We start from the raw sequence: 23,050 nt of genomic DNA on the forward strand, positions 1-23,050 counted from the left end.
TTGATAAAAAACTGTAAACAAGTGAGCAACTCACTTAACTATAAAAATATTGTCTCGTGAACATTTCAGAGTCTGGGCAGAACGTCACAGCACTACAAATAAGTAGGGGAAATGATAATAAAATCAAACATCTAAATCTAAGGAATATGATCAAGGCTGGCCTCTGTGGAAAATATTATAGAAGAAGTGCATTACTGTGCAAGCAATGAAGAAAAGTCTTAAGACTTTGCTCAGTGTGTTGGAAAAATAAAACTGACATGAAAAAACCGCTAACCAATTAATAAGTTAGAGTATGGAAAATAATAAGACAGATAATTAGCCGGCTTAACCTTGAGAAATAAATGACAACTAGGTGATTCTGAAGGGCAATAGAAGTAGATAAATGGGAACATATAATAGAAAAGCGATTACTTGGGAAAACGCCATGCTGGTAAATTTTAGAGCCTACAATATACAGATGATAATCTTCCAGAAAACCTCCATTTATTAAAATCTAATTGGAGAAGATATTTAAAATCTACTTACCCAGACAATTAAGGAAGAGAATGAGAACACATTCAAACATTACTAACTAAGAAGCCTTAGACTTGAGATCACAGACAAGTCAGTTCTCACAGATATGGGAAGAGAGTTTCCATATGATTTAAACAGCTATGGAAAGTAGAAGCAAAGGAAGGAGGGGAAACCTCCAGTTCCGTTTTGAAGCATTTTAAAAGGCTTCTGGGAGATTTAGGAGAAATGGGTCTAATATTTATCCTGGCCCTAGTAGCCTTAACTCCTCTTTCTCTTTCTGTGAATCTAGCTGTAAAACTCCATTTTCCTCAATTCTAGAATAATTTATAGAATATAAAATAACACTAGAGGGTTATAAAAAAAGAACACCAGACAATTACAGAAAACATAGGCATAGCAATGTCATGCTACCCGTATGACAAGGGCTTTGACCCAGGCAACCTGCATTTCCAGAACAAGCTAACATAAAAAAAAGAACAAGCAAAACACTGGAGTCTTGATCTAGTAACCCTACAAATGTTAACAGCTGCAAATTCTTTTTAAATTCCACTAAGAATACAGCCTGTATTAATGGGCATGAGTCCCATTCTCCTACCTCAAAATACAGTTTAAAGATGCTGGTGTGTGGAATGAGGACTGAGTTCTGTGGTCACTGCTTGTCTATCAAGAATTGGGCCCTGGGTTCTGGCTTCAGCATGGACCAAAGCAAATGGAATGATTATTTCTGTCCATGTAAGCATATTGAGTTCAATCCTAAAAACTAGTTCTCAATGGCCCAAGACCAGGCAAGCAGCAGATTCTTCATAGTCTAGCGGGGCTGATGGCCTTGGACCTTGAAGAGTTCTTCAGGGTCACAATAGCAGAGACCTGAATAATGCGAACTCAGTTAGATAACAGATGACATAGTTTGATTAAGACTGCCAGCATTGCAGAAGTTAAAGAATTGGCTTTCCACATTTTATATACCCAACACCCCCACCTTACCCCGTTGCCATGTGAACACATACTACACATCTACAGGTCACATAACCTTCAACCCTTTTCAGGTTGAGCCTCTCAACACTGTAAGTATTCAACTATTTTTATAACCTACAAAAAAGATAGTGTAATATGAATCCAACCAATATAGAGTTGGATTGAAATGAAGTTTGAACGATTTAATTAAGGTATAACAGAGGCCTTCAGTCTTAAGTGTTGTTCAACAAGGTAATGTTCGTCAAGCTGTGTCTCCACAGCCTCCTTCTCAGAACCACGTGCAAAGAAAGACAACGAGCAAAAAATGAAAAAATAAAACAATTCTGCACAAGAACCTGGATTTTAATGTGGTTTGTGAGGAGGCAGAGCAGGTGATATTTTAAAGACACCCCATTTTCATTTTTCTATGAATAAATTCTATCCTGTAAAGGTCAGCTTGAAGGCTAAAAGGTCAGCACTGCTTACGCTTATCAGATCTTCTATTTTTAATGCCAATTTTCATCTCAATCGCACAGCCAAGATCTTCCTCTAACATCTCTGGCCTGCTTTAATCTCAACTAAAATATTCACAGCTGGCCTCATGCACCCTGTCAGCCATCATGGTCTTGCTTTGGTCCCACGTATAAAATGGAATAACTTAATAAATGCACTGCTGTCCTGGCACCTATGGCTGGGGGGGGCAGTACATGCACACCCCAAATATGCAGATGATAATTTTGTTCTATGCAGTTGCAGATGCAGATGCTACAGTGAAAGATCTAGAACAGGAAGCTGATCGGCTGATAGACAAACTCAAGCCCATCAAGGAACTTGAGGATAACCTAAAGAAGAACATCTCTGAAATAAAGGAACTGATTAACCAAGCCCGCAAACAAGCCAATTCTGTAAGATCTTATTTTCTGGATTAAGAGCTACTAGTAAGGGTTACTATTATTCCCAGAGGGAAAGTCTTCCCCAGTGAGTTTGCTGAATAAATAATCTCTGGCCTCTTGAACTTAAGGCTATTTTGGAAGAAAGAAGCAAAAACACTTTTTTTTCCAATAAATTTCAAAACTATTTAAGAAAAATGATAGACTGTACTTACCGTTTGAAAATTAGGAAGCTTGTAATATTTTGTTGGTGCTTTAATATACTAAAACAAACAACACAAACCAAACAAGCTTATTCTTGTATACTTAAAGGAACAATGAGAGTGTCTTACTCATGAAAAATATAAGAAGTCCAATGAGTGGGCTGCAACCTGAATTCACAAACAACAGTAGGAGAAATAGAACCATTATTTTAATTAGGTACAATATATAGCTTTTGCTTATTAAAAAACCTCAGCAACTTACTTTTCTTGTTGTATTTCTATTTATATTTATGAAGTAAAAATAGGAAATATCTGGCCTGAAATTTTGCCTTATATTTTCCCAATTAGAAGACTAGTCTGACAGATAGACCTCTCTAAAAATAAATGCTAAAGGACAGCGATGTTTAAATTTTAGATGTATTTGTTTGGTTTTATTTTTTGCTTATTTTTAAAGATCTATTTATTATATATATATATATATATATATATATATATATATATATATATATATATATGGTGCTCCATCTGTATGTACATGCATGCACACCTACATGCCAGAGGAGGGCATCAGATTTCATTATAGATGGCTGTGTATCACAGCTCTACTCGTTGGGAACTTGATGATCAAATACATCACTTTTCCCACCTAGATACCTGTTAGATGCTTTGCTTTCTCAGGTAAAATGCTTTCAACCCAAACTCAAATTCTCAAATTCTCTGGCAGTTTCAGCTATATTGCAAAGAATTTTCTGTGACACAATACTAACTCTGAATAGTGAGCCGCAATAAAATGACAGGGAAAAAAAGGCATAATTGTAGTAAATATTGATGCAGGATAAGCATTTCCATTCTGAAGGAGAAGAACGGAAGATTGAGCAGGAATAATTGGACTGAAGCAAGGCAGAAACACAGCAGGGCAAAGAGTGTACCCTGAGGCTCCATGTCCAGCATCTGACATTTGTAATGGAACATTCTGACCTACAAAAGGCTTGGGTAATCCCCTCCTTCTCTGTACCCTACAGCATACAGCTTTTCTCTTTGGCTCTTCTGCATTCCAGGAGCTTCTGTCGGTGGACATCTTATGATTCTGGCATGGCTAACACCCTGAGGTCTCCATTGTAACGTAGGTTTTATCTTCACAGATTCAAGCAGTAACATCTTAGGGCATCCTTGCCAAACTCTAACCCTGCCATACATTGCCTAGCCTCAGCAGCTCTCTGGGGATATGGTACAAGACTTGTCTTGGGAATCAAAATTAGGTCGTCAGGTTTGGCAACAAGCACCTTTACTTACTGACCTATCTTGCCAGCCCAGTCAGATGTTTCCTAATTAAGGAACTAAGTGTGATTATTTTAAGGTAGTTTATTTCAGCCTGTTGATTGCATAATTGAGTAACTCATACTGTGTTTAAATGAATGGCCTAATTACCAGATGAAAAACGCAGTGCAAATCCATTCTATCGAGCAGTGAGATATCCAACAAAGTTTAATTGTGTTTATGGTGATTAGCTGGTGAATAATGTCGTGCCAGGAACACCTTGGAGACATTGACTTCTTAGTGGTAATTTCATGAGCTACAGTAGAACATAGTAATTGGCAGAACTGAACATTCCAACCGAATATTTGCACTTCCGAACTTTCATGCCTCTTGCAAAAGTGATGTGTCCAAGGGGTTTCTTTTAAAACTATGTGTAAATGCTATGTTTTGATTGAACTAGTTTAAGTTGTTTATATGCAGTCAAATGCTCTACCACTGAGCCATACACCCATTGGAAGTCGAATTATGGTATTTTCAAGAATAAATTTGTAGCTATGATCTACTTGTAAACAGTTGGGCTACTGGAATATTCCAGGTATTTCGTGTATATTCAGAAATAAAAATCAGCAAAGACTAGTGAGTTTTCATAAGAACTGAGCAACAGGTGACTTTGTAAAATTATCGGGCATAGGGTATAACCCTGTCCTTTTCTTCAGAGAATTGAACTTCGTGGATATGAAAAGTGTCCGATAGAGTACATTGGTTGCAAATGCTAGTAAGATTCAGTATTCCTGGTTTTGAAATGGGTACACTCAATGACTTGGTTCTCAATCAGCGATTTGTCAGTTCAGTTGGGGTTGTCTCCATATTTGACGCCACCACCCACCCCTTCTAGTGCAACAACTGTACGATCATCTAGTGCTGCCTCAGCTCTGTAGACAAGGTCAGAAACTCACCCTATATTTCACATAGTCATTGTATCCACACACAATTGCAAAGGAGAATTATTTCAATGTGTTCTTTAAAAAATTATTTATTTCTGATTCAACCAATGATAGCATGGCTTTAGAGCTAAGCCTATAAATGAATGTATGATGTAAAGATAAAAAAACGACACACAGTTACTTTCCAATGCTAATCAAAAGCCTCTATGATTTTGAATATGGTTTTTCACCAGGTATGACTGCATCTACAATTTAATTCTATTCATGTATGCCAGTCAGATCTTTTACTCCTTCTTCTCTTTGATCCTCTTAAGGTATCAATGGTGGTATAACCTTCCTCAGATTCTAAATTTGTTCAGTGCCACCGTCTTTTCTCAGGAAGGTTTTGGTTCATTCACTGTGAATTCCTCAAAACTCACTGTGTATTATATCTTTCTTTCAACATTAAAAAATATCAGACGACTGCATTTTTTTCAAACCACCCTCTATTATAGGGTCTTTCCCTTCTGATGTTTTATCCCTTTAATCTCTGACCCCGGATACCTCTTTGCATAGCTGCTATTCTGCTGCGTGACTTTTCCCCACTCACGCTGCACATCTGCCTCATAGTACTGGCTCCAGAGTAAGGCCTGTACATTCCCTGCCTCAGGAGTTCTAGAATTCATTTTATTTGACTACACTCAGCATTCCATATAGAAGGGAAATTCTATCGTAGGAGAAACAAAGAATCAATTTCCTGACTGGAAATTACACAACCAAGATCAGCTTATAGGGACACAAAGCAAATATCCAGAGATCCAAGGTGATCCCTAGTTCTGAACCATCCATTGTCAGGTTAGATCACATCTTTGCAGGAGGTGAAGGCACAACCAGATGGCTTCCTAGATCAGTGCAAGTTCAGGTGACTACACAAAGCCGGTTCCTTTGCAGAATAGTTTCCTCTAGGCAGAGACACAGTGTGCTTAGAGACCAGATGAGGAGACACTTGTCAAATACAGGCCTCTGTTAAGTCAGCCGGAGAACCACTAGATTTGTTCTTTTCCCGGAAATTCTCAGAAACAAATGTGAATCTTCTATTTGTCAGAGCCAAACAGTCTTCCTTTATTTTCTTTTTTTCAACATAAATCATTTTGCATCTAGGATCTCCTCCAGATACTTTTCCCCTTCCATAGAAAAATTCTACAAGGCTCCCCACCCTCAACACCCAACGTGAGCCTCTTGGGGATCTCTCTGACCTTACCAAACTATGGAGAGCAGTTCAGTAGCCTAGTCAACCTTATTCAAGGTCTAAACAAGTTTTTTATGTGGATAACAACAATAGTAGTTGATTTTTCTCAAATGTGAAAACTATGTGAGTAGCAACAGGTGCAGGAACAAATGAACAAATGGGAACGGACGACTAGGGAAGGACAGTAGGCATCCTGACGTTACCTGGCTAGACCTCTAATCTGATAGACATCAGAACAAGGGGCAAAGTAGGTTTCACATCTTCCCTTCTCCCTGCCAGGCACTATCAACCCAGCACAGCAGCAATTTCTGATGGTGATTTTGCACCTGACCCAAAAGAAATTAAATCTAATAATCAAATAGTACTATTTGTGACTGAACGAAGTCTCCTTTAATAGAAGTAAAAATTGGCAGGAACACTGCCATTCTATTCACAGAAGAATTCCTTTCTTAGCAATTTATAGTAATTTTAAAGTACTATTGAGAAGGGAAAGGAGCTGTTATATGTATTAGTAGTGATAGACATTTGGAAATTATTTCCATTTCATTTCCTGCTAACCTAATAATAAGTGTAATTTATTCTGAAATATATATTCTGAGAGGAATGATTAATATTCTGATTGTTAGAAGATCTAGAACTAACTCTTCTTGGCCTCTTTGAACTGTAAGAGTATGGGTGGGCTGGCAGTGCCCTCTTAAAGACAATAAAATCTGGGTTCCTTTTAAAGTGATACCCAAATCACTGAAATTTTAATTAAAAAATCTTTCTGAAACAACTTCAATGAAGATCATTTCCATTTGTTCTGCATAAAACCCCTTTTGGAAAAGTGTCTTAAAGAATGGCATAAAGGTAAGAACTGGTTAGCTTCATGCTTCAAAAATAATGGCACCCTAACAAGCAATAGAAAGAATCATGAGCAAATCATTGGAAAAACACTAGTGAAGAACCAATTATCTGTACTCTCTCTAATCTACATAATGATGTCTGCATATGGACATTTGATGATTCTATTTGGTGGCTGGAAAACTACTTCAAAGAAAAGAGTAATGATGGTTTTGCGGTGGTTTGGGGTGAACTTCAAACTTACAAAGAAATTTAGTCGCAGGGTTTCACAGGATTTTATGTCTTGTTTTTCTTGAAGATCAAAGTATCTGTGTCTTCAGGAGGTGACTGTATTCGAACATACAAACCAGAAATCAAGAAAGGAAGTTACAATAACATTGTTGTCAATGTCAAGACTCCTGTTGCGGACAACCTCCTTTTTTATCTTGGAAGTGCCAAATTTGTAAGTCTAATATTAAGCTACTGTATATGTGTAGTGGTAAGGAGTTAATAAATGGGGGAAATAAGTTGAATTTAGCAACTGGTCCTCTAGAGTGTCTCATGTACCTTTCACGTCTGAAATCTCAGAATCTTACTGACAAATGTTTGCACTGTCATTTAAGTTAGAAAGATGAACAGGTGATAATTCTTTACTACTTCCAGGAACATTTCTTTTTATGTGTCAGTGTACCAATATTTATTTTGCATTGTATTTTCAGATCTATCAGTTTAATGAAAAAACTGATGAGAATAAAAGATTTTTCCTATTCTCAAATTTAGAAATAAATAACCTTTCGCGTTAATGAAGCGCAAATAACAACTTGTACATAAATTCTAACCGAGGCAAACTCCTTTTTTTAATTGATTTTTATTGAGCTCTACATTTTTCTCTGCTCCCCTTCCTGCCTCTTCCCTCCAAGGCAAACTCTTGCAATGTGTTGTATCTATGACTCAAGCTGAAGTTATTCAAGTTGTTCCTGCAAACACTCTCCCACCAAAGTTAACCTATCTTCTCATGTATGCAAATCTTCCAAGGCAGATAAGGTGTTTAGACACACTGGTTGTGTCCTAAGTAAGCATTTGCTATTCACATGAGGGAGCCTGTCTCGCCTTGTGTTAGAAATTACAACTACCTCTGACAAAAGACAATACCTTGTGTCTAACTAGAAAGAATTCTCATTCCAATTATTTTACTTGTCATTGGAAAATACTACCCAAACATCCTCTTTCAGAATGCTTTGTTCTAAGGCATGTCATTTCCATATTTCTTTGATCTAGATTGACTTTCTTGCTATAGAAATGCGTAAAGGCAAAGTCAGCTTCCTCTGGGATGTTGGATCTGGAGTTGGCCGTGTAGAGTATCCAGATTTGACCATTGATGACTCATATTGGTACCGTATTGAAGCCTCAAGGTAACTTCTCAATAAAGACTAAGATAGCTGGATGGCAAAGTTTTGAAGTAAATTCCTAGTTTATGAGAAAAATTCTGCTGCCATTTCAATAGCATACCTGTGTGTGAGTGTCTGTGTTTGTGCAAAGGTTATATGCTATGTGTATAAATGTGTGAGAAAATGCATTTGTCATCCTGTTAGATAAACATCTGCTTTCAAGGTATAAACCAGAGAATCTATTTCAATTCTAACTCCTTAATCTGTTTTCGGCTAAGAGCAGGAATGGGAAGAGAAAAGCTATCTCGGACATCTTACCTCACCTGAAGAAAAAAAAAATACAGCTACATATTTTTTTTAAACATACAAAAGAGCATAATAAATCTTCACTGTTAATATATATTACCTAAGGGAATAAATCTTCACTGTTATCACTGTGTACTCAGTTTCCCTTCTAGTCTATGTCATAACTGCAACCCCAGACCTATTCTATGTCAACATACTGGGTCCCATATCTAATGTGTGAGGTTCATCCATGCTATTTTAAATGGGGGCGGGAAGAAAAAGGATAAAGCTGTGCTCACCCCCATGTGAGTGTTGGGGTGATTGAGTACTTTGCTCGGTTTAAGGACATTTATTCTCATAAAGTAGAGGTCTTTCAGAAGAGATTCATTCTTTTCAAGAACTCTCGTTGATCAAATCCATTCTTTGTTCCCACATGTTCCACTTAGCTCTGCCTCCTCCAAGAGAGAGTTTACCAAAATTAGACAAAAGGGAGAGGGACTTAGGGAAGTTTTGTTATGACTGCTTGTCTCAGAAGAGACCAGATTTTCATATTTAACAACTCATAGAAATCAATCACTTAAAAAAGAAAATGGAATAAAATGATAATAGCTTTCAAAGTTTTTTTTAACTAAATTTAAAAGTGTACTTCTACAAATTTGTATGCACAACTCAGCAGACTAGTTACTTGCTCTATACATTAAGATGATGTGACAAACAATGAGACCTACAGTTCTGGGAAGACTACTTCAACAAATTAAGATCCATTATAAAGAATTTTAGGCAAAATTATGCAGCCTGTTCTGCATAAGGATGGCTCATTAGGACTCCACTTGCTGAATTAAATTTAACAAAATACTAAATGAAGTTAGAAAATTTGTTTAAGTTTCATATCTTATAAAACAGCAAATTATTACTTTAAGCAACAGGGAAACGCTCTCTTCTTGATCTATAATAATTTCATCATCTAATTGCTGCTGTCCTTTCTTATCAATGGCTATATACAGAACTGGGTTATGTTATTCTTTCCTTATTTGAATGTGATGGTAAGTGCTTAGCAAAGATCAACTCTGGAAGTGGCTTGCGAAGTGCTGACTTCGCTTGGACCTAAACACACAGTGTTCTGAAGTTTTCTAAGATGACTTTTTCTATTTTATGTCTTTGAAATCTGCAGGTGATAGAATATGATTCATATTTCATTTTCTGTATTTTCTTCCCTTTTATTTCAACACACATGTATGCTTGAAGAACGGGGAGAAATGGTTCCATTTCTGTGAGAGCTCTAGATGGGCCCAAAGCCAGTATTATGCCCAGCACCTACCACTCAGTGTCCCCTCCAGGGTACACAATTCTGGATGTGGATGCAAATGCAATGCTGTTTGTGGGCGGTCTGACGGGGAAAATAAAGGTAATGAGCTACTCCCCATCCTTTCCTTCTTCTTTACAGATAACTAAGAGAAGGTGTGGTGAACGCTGAAAACAGCAGACCATGTTTTCTAAACTTGTGTTTGTGAAACCATCCATTTAAAGAACTTTATGTTTTGATGTTTTATTTCTCTTTGATCTGATCTATTTTATTTTGTTTCTTTTGAGGCATGGTCTTACAGTGTAGCCAAGGCCTGCTTGAAACTTGTAATCCTCCTGTTTCAGCTCCCCCGCTGTTATGATGACAGGCATGTGTCATAACACCCAACAGAACTTCCATCTTTGACTTGTGAACATTCAAATCTGGAAGTGCCATATTTCTAAACCTTCGATAGTGGCTTATTCCTTAACTGTGACACCCATTTTTGGCATTTTTTTTCAGTCACTTGAAAAGCAAAGTGTTTCTTAAATATGCATCATTTTGGCAATCAATTTATGATTTATAAAAGTGAAGTACCATAAAGCTCATACATCTAATTAAAAGATTTATGAACCTTTAGGAAATATTGTAGGGGCCATGCACTTTCCGATCATGATCGTCTTGAAAAAGTTTCTGAGTTGCTCCTCTCCTCATCCTTCAGAGCAATACACTTAATATTCATAATTGCTCCGTGGCAGGTCCCTGTGCATTTCAAATTGCAAAGTGCTCGCATCTGAAAGAAGCTTATGTTGATTAGATGGAATTAGGTGTTGAAAATCCGACCTGTGGGGGAGATGCAGGAACACAACCGAATATAATGGATAAACCTGGGCTTGTCAAAATCACCCTGGGCTGAGATTAGCCAGAGAGTGTAAAAAGGCAGGGTGACCCTACATTCTTGAGAGCTCAACTTTCAGAGAGCGTGAAGCTAATTTGTCTACTTTGTGCAAAAGATGTGACTCTTAAATATGGGAGTTGATTCCACAGCTGCACACCAAAACCATCCTCTCCATAGAGCTACTTATGAATATACACAGTACGTAGTAATATGTAGTCACATTGACAACTTTCTCTGCCCCCTCAAAGGAATATTAGGGCAATACATAGTAGCACAAGGCCATGAATTTTGAAATTATAGCTGTGTTGCATTTATTTCTCTATACTGCCTATAAAATATGTCCACAGGTAAGACACTTAACCCTTTGAGCTTCAGGGTTCTTTACTACAGAAGAGCTATGAGAATTTGTGCCTCACTTGCATGTTAATAGATACACTAAGACACTTTGATAACATATTATGATCCTCACTATGTGCTAAGTTGCATTCTAATCAATTTATGTGATTTATTTACTATTCAGAGAATAATAAAATTCTTAAGAGATTTTGGCTGTTGTAACAAACTATCATAGAATCCAGCAGTCTGGAAGCAATGAACAACTTTCTCACTGCTCTAGAAACTGAGAGGTCCAGGATCAAAGTACCAATAGGCAGGTATTTAACGTGAGCCCGTTCAGCATGTAAGGCTCCGTCTTGTAATGTGCTCCATATGAGAAGGGGTAAATGATTTTCCTTGGGCCTTTTGTGCAAGGTCACTCATCCCATTCATGGAGGCCCTGCCCTCATAGTCTAACCACTTCCCAAACTCCCACACCTTGCCTGTAAGGTTTTCTGTTCATGTGTTTGTTTTTTGAAAGAGGAACTCTCTACACAGCCCTGGCTATCCTGGAACTCACTACATAGACCAGACTAGCCTGGGACTCCACAGAGTTCCACCTGCCTCTACCTCCCATGTTCTGGGATTAAAGGCAAGCACCACCATGCCTGGCTTGAGGGTAACATGTTCACTATGAGAATTTGGGAAGGAGATAGACATTCAGATCACAGCAGGGTAGATACTAAAGTCATCCTTATTTCATAATTAAGGAGACTGAAGAAGAGAGAACGTGAATGTTTTGACCATGTTACACAGTCATTAGTGAAAGGGATTAGATTTGAACATGGAGTAAGAGGCCACCACCCCTGATCTCCATGCTTCGCTGACACAGTGAAAAGTGAGACCATGTGTTTAAAATATATGAAAATTCATAAAATGTGTTTATGTATATGAGTATGTTTTATGTACACATATGCATGTATATATGTATACAAACCAAAGGTGGCTATTAGGTATTTTCCAATATGGCTCTCCGCCTTCTCCATCTCTACCAGGGCTTAGGTTACAGTATGCAATCCTGCCTGACTTTTGTGTAAGTGCTGTAGATCCAAACTCAGGTTCTCATACATGTGTGGCAGGTACATTACCAACTGAGCCACATCCCCAGGCCCAAACTGATTTTTTTTTTATTATCCAGGTGTCACTAGTGCAAGAACTAAGGACGGGCTAAGGATAGAATTTGGCTATCTGGCCAAATTTGGCTTAAGGATAAAAAAAAAAAAAGCATACAGACAGATGACATCTATAGAAAACCTTAATAAACCACTTGGACAGAGTTCCCAGTCCCCCAACACCCAAACTATGAACCAAAACCACAATTACTCACTCAGTGATCTTACTGCTTAGAACACAAATGAACAGGAAGATTTCTCAAGTGCAGCATCTCAGGATGGAGGAAGACTGAGAAGGCAAGTAGAAGCCACAGCAGGATGGTCCATGTCTAGTCACAAGAGGCTCCAGGTGTTGGTTGACAGCATTCCAAGGACCTCTCTCATTAACATTTGTGGCCTTGGTCACAGCACTAGGAAGGGATGAGTATTGTTAATGTTAGAACTAAAGCTGTAACCAGAACACCTCAGTTTCTCATGACCATTTTCTCATGTTTTTTCTGAATCATCCTAATCTGTTCTTTGAGGTGCAGGTAGACTTAAATATCCATTACTCTTCTGGTTGCTGTGACCAAATACATGACAAGCATAATTAAGAAAGGGAGAGTTTATTTTGACAAATAATCTGTGGTAGACCCATCCTGGAAAAGAGAGGAAGGCATGGTCGCAGGGGTGTAAGGTGGTTTCTCACAATCACCACAGGCAGATCACAGAGCGAGGAGGAAGCTGGTGCTTAATGTGTTTTCTTTTCTTTCTTTTTTACTTTTTCTTTTTATTCAGTTTAGGAACATACGTTTCCTAGTTTTTTATTTTTCTGATGTTACAATAAAGGCCATAACCAAAAGTAACTTGGGTGAGAATGAGTTTGTTTAGCTTGTATGTCATCATCGTATTTCATCACTGAGGAAAGTTAAGACAAGGACCCAAGTAAGAAAGGAACCTACAAGCCAAAACTAAAGCAGAGTCCATGGAGGAATTACTTACTGGCTTGTTCCCCAGGGTTGTTCCCCAGCCTGTTTTCTTATACAGCCCAGGACCACCTGCCCAGCATTAGCACAACCCCAGTGACTGAGCCCATTCACATCAGTCATTAGACTTGCCTAGAAGCAATCTGATAGAGGCATTTTCTTAACAGGGGTTCTTATTCCCATATATAATATGACACATAGCTTGTGTCAAGTTGACGCAAACCTATTCAGGATACCAGGTTATAGGATGTTGCTGCCCATATTTAGGGTGGGTCTTCTCTGTTCAGGTAAACCTTCAAACATACTCACAAGTGTGTTTCTTTGATGGTTCCAAATCCTTTGAAGTTGGCAATGAGATTACCCATCACAGTTAGCTTTGGCACAGTTTCTGATGTAGAGAACAGACAATGCCCCTTATTTGTAGTAAGTCAGGGCTGGGACAACAGGTATTTAAACAAGGCTTTCTATCTTGGAGCTGGTCGTTTTTTCTCCTTTATGAATGCAGTGTTCACCAAGCAGAAGACCTGCCTCTGTGACAATGACACTAGAACTGGCGTTGAGAAGATGCCCTCTTAGACCCCAGACTCTGTGCTGCGGATAGCAGCAATCAGAACCTGCATGGATGCATATGGTCCTCTCTTACAAAGCTGCTGCCTTTCTCCTCATTCTCTTGAGATGGAGGCCTACATGGCTAGGAATGAAAACCCTATCAGCAGGTCTCTACCTGTGGGTCTTGACTCCTTAGGGATCGCCTAAGATCATCAGAAAACATAGCTGTTTATACTATGATTCATAACAGTAGAAAAATTACAGTTAAAAGTAGCAATGAAAATAATTTTATGGTTGGGGGTCACCACAACGTGCAGGATTGTATTAAAGGGTCGCAGCATTAAGAAAGTTAAAAACACTGTTGCAGGTTAATTTATGCATATGATCTCTCCTTCATCATTGAGAACTCTGTGTGAATTCCCTCATGACCTCAAGGGAAAAACATCTTATGTGTTGTGGGCTGAATTTACCCAAAGTAAACAATATCCATGCACTACGTTTTTTTAAAAATGTTTATTTAAAAGTTTCTATTTTCATTTTACATAGCAACCACAATTCCCTGTTCCTCCCTTCCCCTCACTTCCCACCATCTTTCCCCTCCCATCCACTCCTCAGAAAGGTTAAGGCCTCCCAGAGGGTGCCTATGAGGTCTGGAATAGCAAATTGAGGAAGGACCTAGCTCCCCTCCCCTGTATCGCAGCTGAGCAAGGTAACCCTCCACAGGGAATGAGCTCCAAAAAGCCAGTTTATGCACTAGGGATAAACCCCACTGCCAGTAGTCCCACAGACTTCCCAAGCCACAGAACTGTCACCCACATTCAGAGGGCCTTGTTCAATTCTATTCAGGTTCCCAGCTCTCAGTCCTGAGTCAGAAAACTCCCACTAGCTCAGATCAGCTGTCTCTGTGCGTTTTCTCATCATGATCTTGACCCCTTTGCTCATATAATTCCTCCCCCTTCTCTTTGACTGGACTCAACCCAGCATGTACTAGTTCTTAACACACCCTTGTCTGTACTGGGCATTGGTTTTAGGAGCAGAAATAATCTAATTCTCACAATGATCCCATATGGCAGGCACCTGCAGAAAAGCTCAGTAGTTAGCCTAAGGTTAGAAGCTGGAAATCATTTAGTTCTGCCACAACTATACATGGGTTTTCCATCCTCGGACTCCATAAATTAAGAATGGAAAATATTTGAAAAATAAAATTGCACCTACATTGAAAATATACAGATGTTTTCTTGCCAGTTTGTAAATAATGTAGTGTGAGAGCTAATCACACAGAATTTATATTATGTTGCTTTGAGTTTATTATTTAATCTAAAGATCATTAGCAGTATATGGAAAGATGTGTGTATGTTATGTACAAATACCACCCCATTTTTATATATGAGACTTCAGAATCTAAGGACTTACATTATGGATGGGTTTACAATAAAACATGGGCAATTGCTTTTACTAATGGAGATAATACATGTAAATTCAGTTCTATTATAGGATGACAGGACCCACTGATGAAATATCTGGGCTTTCCCCTTTATGACCTATCTTGTAGTAGCTGTGATGGCATAATATGCCCTAAGACGACTGCTAAGATTGTCATACACAACGGATAAGAGCTCTTCTGCCTTCTGTTGCTAAGAAGTCACAACTATTGCAACTGGGAAAATCATTAACTCTAACAAATACCTCCTGTCTCCCTGCAGAAGGCCGATGCTGTGCGTGTGATTACATTCACCGGCTGCATGGGAGAAACATACTTTGACAACAAACCTATAGGTCTATGGAACTTCCGCGAGAAAGAAGGGGACTGCAAGGGCTGCACTGTCAGGTGGGTTTAGATAAGACGGTCTGCTCCGTGCAACACGCAGGTTGTATTTCACTGCGTCTCCATCTATCACGGTGCACAGCAGGGCTCATCGTGCTTACGGTGGATTTACCAAAAGTGGGGGAAACGTCTAGTCCTGGCCCAGCCTTTGTGGGCATTTTCCAAGGACCTTGAAAGTACCCTTCACCACATCAACATGGCCGTGTGTTTTTTATAAAATCTGCACAGATGAGCAATTTGAACCCCAGTCAATTATGCCAGTGTCTCTTCATAGCCAGGAGAGTTTGCTTATCTATTAATGACCCCTGGTCATAATTACTATTTTATAAGGAGCGTACTCCCCAAACTGATTAAGCATACATGTAGAAACCTAGCTTGCATTGCTTTTCCTGTAGGACCTTCAGAATTGACATCTGATCCTGCAAGTGCTTTAAGGGGTAACTGAAGGACTTTGAGATGCATCTTAAGGTAGGGGGTGGGGGATAAAACTGGTGCTCAGTCCAGGAAAAAGTACCATAACACAGAGCATTAAATGTAAGAAAGAGTCCAAAGCAAACAGGATTTTAAAGTATATCTAGCATAAAATGCATGTGTAGGAAATAAATAGTTTTATGTGAACCTGAGCAGAGAGTATAAAAATAATAACCTAAAAGGAAGGAATTTCTCAACATGAAAATAAAGAACCCCCTAGTCATTTGAGTCTAAAAATGATTAAACTATAGTAAAACTCTGAAGAGCACATTAAATACCTGAAATATTAATGTAAAAATACACAAGAATTCAGAGGTAGCAAGCAGTTTGTGTTTTTAATTCTAATTTAAAGAGTGCATGGGCATTCCCAAACCTCAAACCCCATTAACACAGCAAAGCACATGGTACATTTTCTTCTAAATAGCTCTTCTTTTCAGGAAGACTCTCTAAAATACCTCTGAAAGTTTTAATGTCCTTCTGGTACCATAACCTTGTCAACGTGGCATTAAGACAGGGTGAAAGTCTGACATACTTAAGATGCTTTTATCCAGAACATATTGATACAGAATATGCAAAGCTGTCAATAAAATTCTTTAGTTCAACCAAAGCCATGGGATGCAATGCAAAGTTTGATGGCACATGCCTGTAATCCCAGCACCAAGAATGCAGAGGTTGGAAGATTATTAATTCAACACCAGCCTGAGACACACAGGGTCCAGACTTGCCCCCAAACGTTTCCTTGCTAGTTTTCTAACTGGAATTTTTAGATTATTAACAACAGTAGCAAAAGGAAATCTTGCAGGACTATTCAACTAGCTGACATTGCAGTATGATATTGTCATCCACAAATGTACAGTGTCACATCCACAGCTCTCTTGGAATACATGTAGCCCATAGACCACAGGTCGAAGGTACCTGATTATCCTAAAACATCAGATCATTATTCTGTCAGTCCTAGTTATAAGACTACCACATTAGCAACTGTGTAAAAAACCTTCAATATGTATTGTATTATCTAGGGAGCTTATACTTCCAACCTTCTGATAGTAGGAAGAGTTCAGTTCAAACTCAGTCATCAAAAGATGTATCTACCACATAGAAGGGAGAAAAGATTAATAAGATAGTTAAATTATGAAGTACAATTTTAAAAAATCCCTTTGAATGGGGTATAAAGTATATTAGATCTAATCCACATGGGAAGTAGAAAAAGACAAGCTCTCCTGAGTAAATTGGGAGCATGGGAGCCTTGGGAGAGGCTTGAAGGGGAGGGGAGAGGCAGGGAGGGGAGCAGAGAAAAATGTAGAGCTCGATAAAAATCAATAAAAAATTGGAAAAAATAAAGTATAACTTTGGGAATTTGCTTTGTGAAGGAAGCAGCCCACCACCCTGAGGTAAGCCTCAACAATGTTTCACACATAGTAAAAGGTAGTGCTGACTACCCAGTTTTCTACCATAATGCTTTTTGACTAAGCTCCACCTTTGTGCAGTGTTGATCCCCCTGTCAGAGTTGTATTTCTGTTGCTGATGATAAAAACACCACCACTAAAAGTAACTTGGTGATGAGAGGGTTTATCTCAGCTTACAGATTCACATTACAGTCTATCATCAAGAGAAGAACTCAGGCAGGGCAGGGAACTCAAGCAGGCCAATAACCTAGAGGGAGGAACTGAAGCAGAAGTCACAAGGAAAAGTCCACAATAGATTGGGCCCTCCCACATCAACCATTAACCAAGAAAATAAAATCTATAGGCTTGCCCACAGGCCAGCCTGGTGGGGATACCTTCTCAATTGATGTGACTTCTCTCCAAATGACTGTAGCTTATGTCAAGGACAGAATCTAATTAGGATGCCTTCCTTTTGCATCCAGCTTTCAAACTAACCTTGTCTTTTTTTTAAGTTCTTTGTTTACATTTTTTAAATCCCCAAATATAGAATTATTTAAGTACCTTTTTGCTTTGTGAAATTATTTTGATTAGAATTGTTATTGTGCCTTAATGTGCTTTGATTTTGTAGCTGTATAAGTTTTGAGTGGTCTCCTGAAGCACTGCTGTCCCCTTTGACCTTACATTTGTAACAATAATTTTTATAGAACTCAGGGTATTGTTAAGTATTGTTCTAGGTTTCCTTTGAGAAAGCTTTGTTGTGTTTTTACATAAAAACAAATCATTCAATTTAGAGGACAAAAATCAGTTTTGTGATAAAGATAAAGGATAAGTCTACAGGAGGTAGGCTGGGATAAAGGGTAAGTCTACAGGAGGTAGGCTGGGATAAAGGCTAAGTCTACAGGAGGTAGGCTGGGATAAAGGCTAAGTCTACAGGAGGTAGGCTGGGATAAAGGGTAAGTCTACAGGAGGTAGGCTGGGATAAAGGGTAAGTCTACAGGAGGTAGGCTGGGATAAAGGGTAAGTCTACAGGAGGTAGGCTGGGATAAAGGCTAAGTCTACAGGAGGTAGGCTGGGATAAAGGGTAAGTCTACAGGAGGTAGGCTGGGATAAAGGGTAAGTCTACAGGAGGTAGGCTGGGATAAAGGGTAAGTCTACAGGAGGTAGGCTGGGATAAAGGGTAAGTCTACAGGAGGTAGGCTGGGATAAAGGCTAAGTCTACAGGAGGTAGGCTGGGATAAAGGCTAAGTCTACAGGAGGTAGGCTGGGATAAAGGGTAAGTCTACAGGAGGTAGGCTGGGATAAAGGGTAAGTCTACAGGAGGTAGGCTGGGATAAAGGCTAAGTCTACAGGAGGTAGGCTGGGATAAAGGGTAAGTCTACAGGAGGTAGGCTGGGATAAAGGCTAAGTCTACAGGAGGTAGGCTGGGAACATTCTGTAGAGCCATCAGGATGTCATCTTAGGAAGCTGTGGTTTTAGATAAATAATATGAAAGGATGCAGTTGTTGTAATGCTTAAAATAACATTTGGGAAATAATTTATTTTTATTCAAGATAAAATGCCACATTAGGATTAAAATACAAAAACTGCTACAAGTAAAATGCATTTAGCTGAGCATAAAAATTACAATAAACTTTTAAGTACTATGACACAATATACACTCATTTTTGTATGAGCATCCAAAGGGTGTGGCTGCTCCAAACCAGCAGACTTATTCTGTACTTACTTGACCAGACACACAGGTTTGGCACAGAAATAAAAGGGAAATTAAGGTACGCTGTGTTTATGAGGTATAATAGGGTTGCCACATTTCCTTTGAAAGTATGTTCAAAATGGACAGGAGATTAATATAATGTTACATGTTGAAATATTATAGCATATACCTAACTGAACTAACTTTTCCCACTGCAAAATTAGTCATTCAAAGCTGGATTCACACTCCCCCCCTTTTTTTAACCAATATCAGTGGTGAAGTGAGTGAAGGCAGCTTTCCTACACCTATAGGCTGGTTCACTTCTCGCCTGAAACTCTTGCTCATAAAATGTCTTTTGTTTGAAAGACATAATGTTGTCAGTATTGGAAAGAATTTAGAAATCTAAAAGTGACTGAAACTTTCATGTCACACTTGGGAAATTCCAACATGAATTGTTAAATGGCTTCTGTAAGGTTCTCCAGCACTCCCCAGGGTACCTGATATCTAACTCACATTGAGAGGAAGATAGGTTAGGGACACAAGGACATCAGGGCTTAAATTTCATAAGTTTTGTATCAGAAAATAAACTGGTATTTCTCTTTTGAGTCTAGAATTGTGCACTGAGATTTTTGTTATTTGGGGGCACTTTTAAAGTTATCAGTAAGTAACAATGTCTGGGGACAAAGCACATAGAAAGTGGATGTGGCAGGCTCCCACAATCCTTTCCTGAGATAGTCCTGATACCATGGTGGTATGCTATGCAAAGCCCTGGTAAATGGGAACCAAAGGAACATGTATGGCGTCTATTGCAACAACCTCTTAGGTCTAGTGCAGTGTTCCAGAACTTCTGTTCTGTCGTGATGAAAGGATAAAAAATAGTCAAGTTACTCACTGTCAATAAGCTAATTTAGTCCCTCAGTTTCCAAATTAAGACGTTTTATAAATACTGGAAAAAAGGCATCCTTCATCTTATATTTACTGTTCTTTTCTCTCTGGCAAGGAGCCAAGAGCAAGTCAACTTGTACAAGTGTGAAGCAGCTCTTCCTACGCAACACGCTCAATTTTATACTCTATAATATTTTTTTAATCTCATTAGCCACGATTTCATGAAAATAAAATTTTAGGCAATTATTTTATGACAGAACCATCACACTTCTCATTATCCCCTCTGTCCTCACAACTATACAACACGCCAGTTTCAGAGCTTAAATGATCACTAACATGCAGGTGGGGAAGATTGAAAACTCTCCCCACAGTACATATGATTGTGTGTGGGGGTAGGTAGATAGCTGGGTGGTTGGGTGCATGTTAGGTACATAGATGCTCAGATACATAGATTAAATAAACTCACACTTGAAAAGCCAATACTTTTTGATTATTATATTTATAAGTTTATTTTAATCATTAGTTATTAAAGCAGTATTGAACATATCTATGAATCATTTTGCTATATGAAAATCTCCTTCATCCCACATATGTTTATTACAATCTATTAAGCAAGGGCTAGCATAGATCCTGAGCATATGACTGCTATAGTTAGGGACCCATAACTTCAGGATAATCTCTTAAAGTCACACACTAATGACAAATGCTAATTAAAAACACAAAATGAAATGCAGGCATCTTTTATTGTCTGAATTTAATTTGTCCCAGGAGAACTTGATGGACAGAAGGATTTAGAGATTGGGAGTCTATATTCCAATTTGTTGTGTAGATAGTAAGTATCATAAAAGATTCAGTCTATTCCAAATTCTAACAGTGTTCACAAATATCACCAGGAAGTACTTAAATATTGTGGAAATTTATTCTAAGTGCTTGCCTAAAATGCCTACGAAAGTCTAGGTAAGAGATTATGGTTCGGGATCTAAGTTTGTGGACAGTGTGGGTGGAGGTAAGGGGGACATGTGCCATCCTTAAGATAGTTTGTATCTAGCAAGAGCTTGTCATCCCATCCTGGGGATAGTCTGGCTCACTGAAGGATGACAGACAAAATGGGTCCAACTGATGTGAAATGTCTCTTTTCAGTCCCCAAGTGGAAGACAGTGAGGGGACTATTCAGTTTGATGGAGAAGGTTACGCCCTGGTGAGCCGCCCCATCCGCTGGTACCCCAATATCTCCACAGTCATGTTCAAGTTCCGGACGTTTTCATCAAGTGCTCTCCTGATGTATCTGGCCACACGAGATCTGGTAACATGGAGAATGGGAAATGGGTTTGCTTACGTTTTTTGTAGAATATCAATACAACTATTAGTTATTGATTAAACTATCAATTAAACCACAAGTGAGTCTTTAATGGTTGTGTAGTTGCCACAAATGATACAGAAAATGCTTATATGTTCTCAGTGATGATTTAATCACGATACAGTTTAGTTACTTTTTCTCTGAAGTATCACTACCTGGATAGCTCTTTATGAGAAACACCCAGTGATAACTTCCTTGGGATAGAATTGGGTAGCTGTATTTGAGAGACAGAGGTTGAAAGGTATTCCTAAATACTCCTTGGCATCATTTTTCTCGGGTCCACATTTCTTTAGTAAATTTGTTTGGGTATCTTAACATTTGGCTTGCGTAATACATTTTTCAAAGGAACCCATTTTGCACTGCCATCATGAGAGAATGTGTCTCAGTAGTTTGATTGTAGCTATCTTCACTGTAACATCACACTCACAAGCAAACCAAAATTGCAAATAGTAGCACTAGTTCTCTTTCGGAAATGCACTTCTGTCACAGAGTGACACATGCAGCGAGCTAGCCATAAGGCCCTTTTAGACGCCCCATAAAAAAAATGAATCCCCATATATTTCTCCGTGTATCTAATCACCAGTGTATTTTCACTCTGTTAATAGAAAGATTTCATGAGTGTGGAGCTCAGTGATGGGCACATAAAAGTCAGCTATGATCTGGGCTCAGGAATGGCTTCTGTTGTCAGCAATCAAAACCATAATGATGGGAAATGGAAATCATTCACCCTGTCAAGGATTCAGAAACAAGGTGAGTTTTTCAAGTAAGAACGCAGTGTGGGCCTTAATCATGCCATCCAAAGCACCCGGGAACCTAATCAGGGGAAGGACCTTGCCTGTAATTTCAGCTACTCACAAGTTCTGTGAAAAATTGATACAGTCATTTCTTTGGCTTACATTATAGGTGGTTTGGATTAGACAAGACTGATTGAAGAGCCAAATGGTTCTCTGTCATTTTCTTTTTTGAAACCGAGAGCTTAATTTGAAAGCATAAAAGTGTCTTACAACTTGTGAAATTATATCCTATAACAGATTTGGAAAGGTGGTGTGCTTTTCCATTTTGTCAAGATGTTTCCTTTAGTTTAGAAGCTATAGGGTTGGTATGTCACAGCTATCAATTTCTTGATCTTCAAAAATGTCAAAAACTGTAAATATGTTTCAGAACTTAATTGAAAACTAATGGCATGACATTTGCTATGGTTCTGGGGCTTTTTTAAAGTAGAGAATTATTTTATTTGACTTTATAAAGGAGTATTTTTGATCAGTGGTTAAAAAATGGGAAATGCACCCTTAAACTTATATATGCTGGCATGTGTGCACATATACATGTACAGTGTACATGTACTTGGTGGAGTGGGATGTGGTGAGTGTGTGTGTGTGTGTGTGTGTGTGTATGTTGGCTAATCTTGGTTTTCAGTTCAAAACACTCGAAAAGATGCAACCCCACATCGAGGACAGCCTCCATCAGTTTTATCTGCAGGCACATCTGTGGGAAATTTTCTTAATTTCTAGTTAATATACAATGGCCCCACCCTCAGGAGATGGTACCATCTGAAGGCAGATGGGCATGGGTTGTTTATGAAAAGTGGATAAAGCGAAGCCTGGAAGCAGAGCAGCAAGTAGCATTCCTCCATGACTTCTGCTTCAAGCTCCGGTCTTGAGTGACTGCCTCAGCTTTTCGTCAGGGTGAATTGTAACCTCTACGCATAGAAACCCTTTGCTCTCCTAAATTGTTTTTGGTGAGAGTGTTTTATCACATCAATGGAAAGAAAA

At 38.7% G+C, this 23,050-nt stretch overlaps 1 protein-coding gene across 3 annotated transcripts in view; it reads left to right on the forward strand.

Annotated features, from left to right (window-relative positions):
* Lama2 (laminin subunit alpha 2) overlaps window positions 1-23,050 on the forward strand; it is a 579,970-nt gene that overhangs the window by 511,292 nt on the left and 45,628 nt on the right. For all 3 annotated transcript variants that reach the window (XM_075946853.1, XM_075946864.1, XM_075946871.1), the window contains 7 exons: window positions 2,218-2,372; window positions 7,131-7,274; window positions 8,090-8,223; window positions 9,730-9,889; window positions 15,369-15,493; window positions 21,062-21,224; window positions 21,884-22,028. In XM_075946853.1, the coding sequence (XP_075802968.1) occupies window positions 2,218-2,372; window positions 7,131-7,274; window positions 8,090-8,223; window positions 9,730-9,889; window positions 15,369-15,493; window positions 21,062-21,224; window positions 21,884-22,028 (1,026 nt within the window). The remainder of the gene's footprint in view (window positions 1-2,217; window positions 2,373-7,130; window positions 7,275-8,089; window positions 8,224-9,729; window positions 9,890-15,368; window positions 15,494-21,061; window positions 21,225-21,883; window positions 22,029-23,050) is intronic.

This window comes from Microtus pennsylvanicus, chromosome 1 (assembly GCF_037038515.1).
Source record: "Microtus pennsylvanicus isolate mMicPen1 chromosome 1, mMicPen1.hap1, whole genome shotgun sequence".
In the NCBI taxonomy this organism is placed as follows: Eukaryota; Metazoa; Chordata; class Mammalia; order Rodentia; family Cricetidae; genus Microtus; species Microtus pennsylvanicus.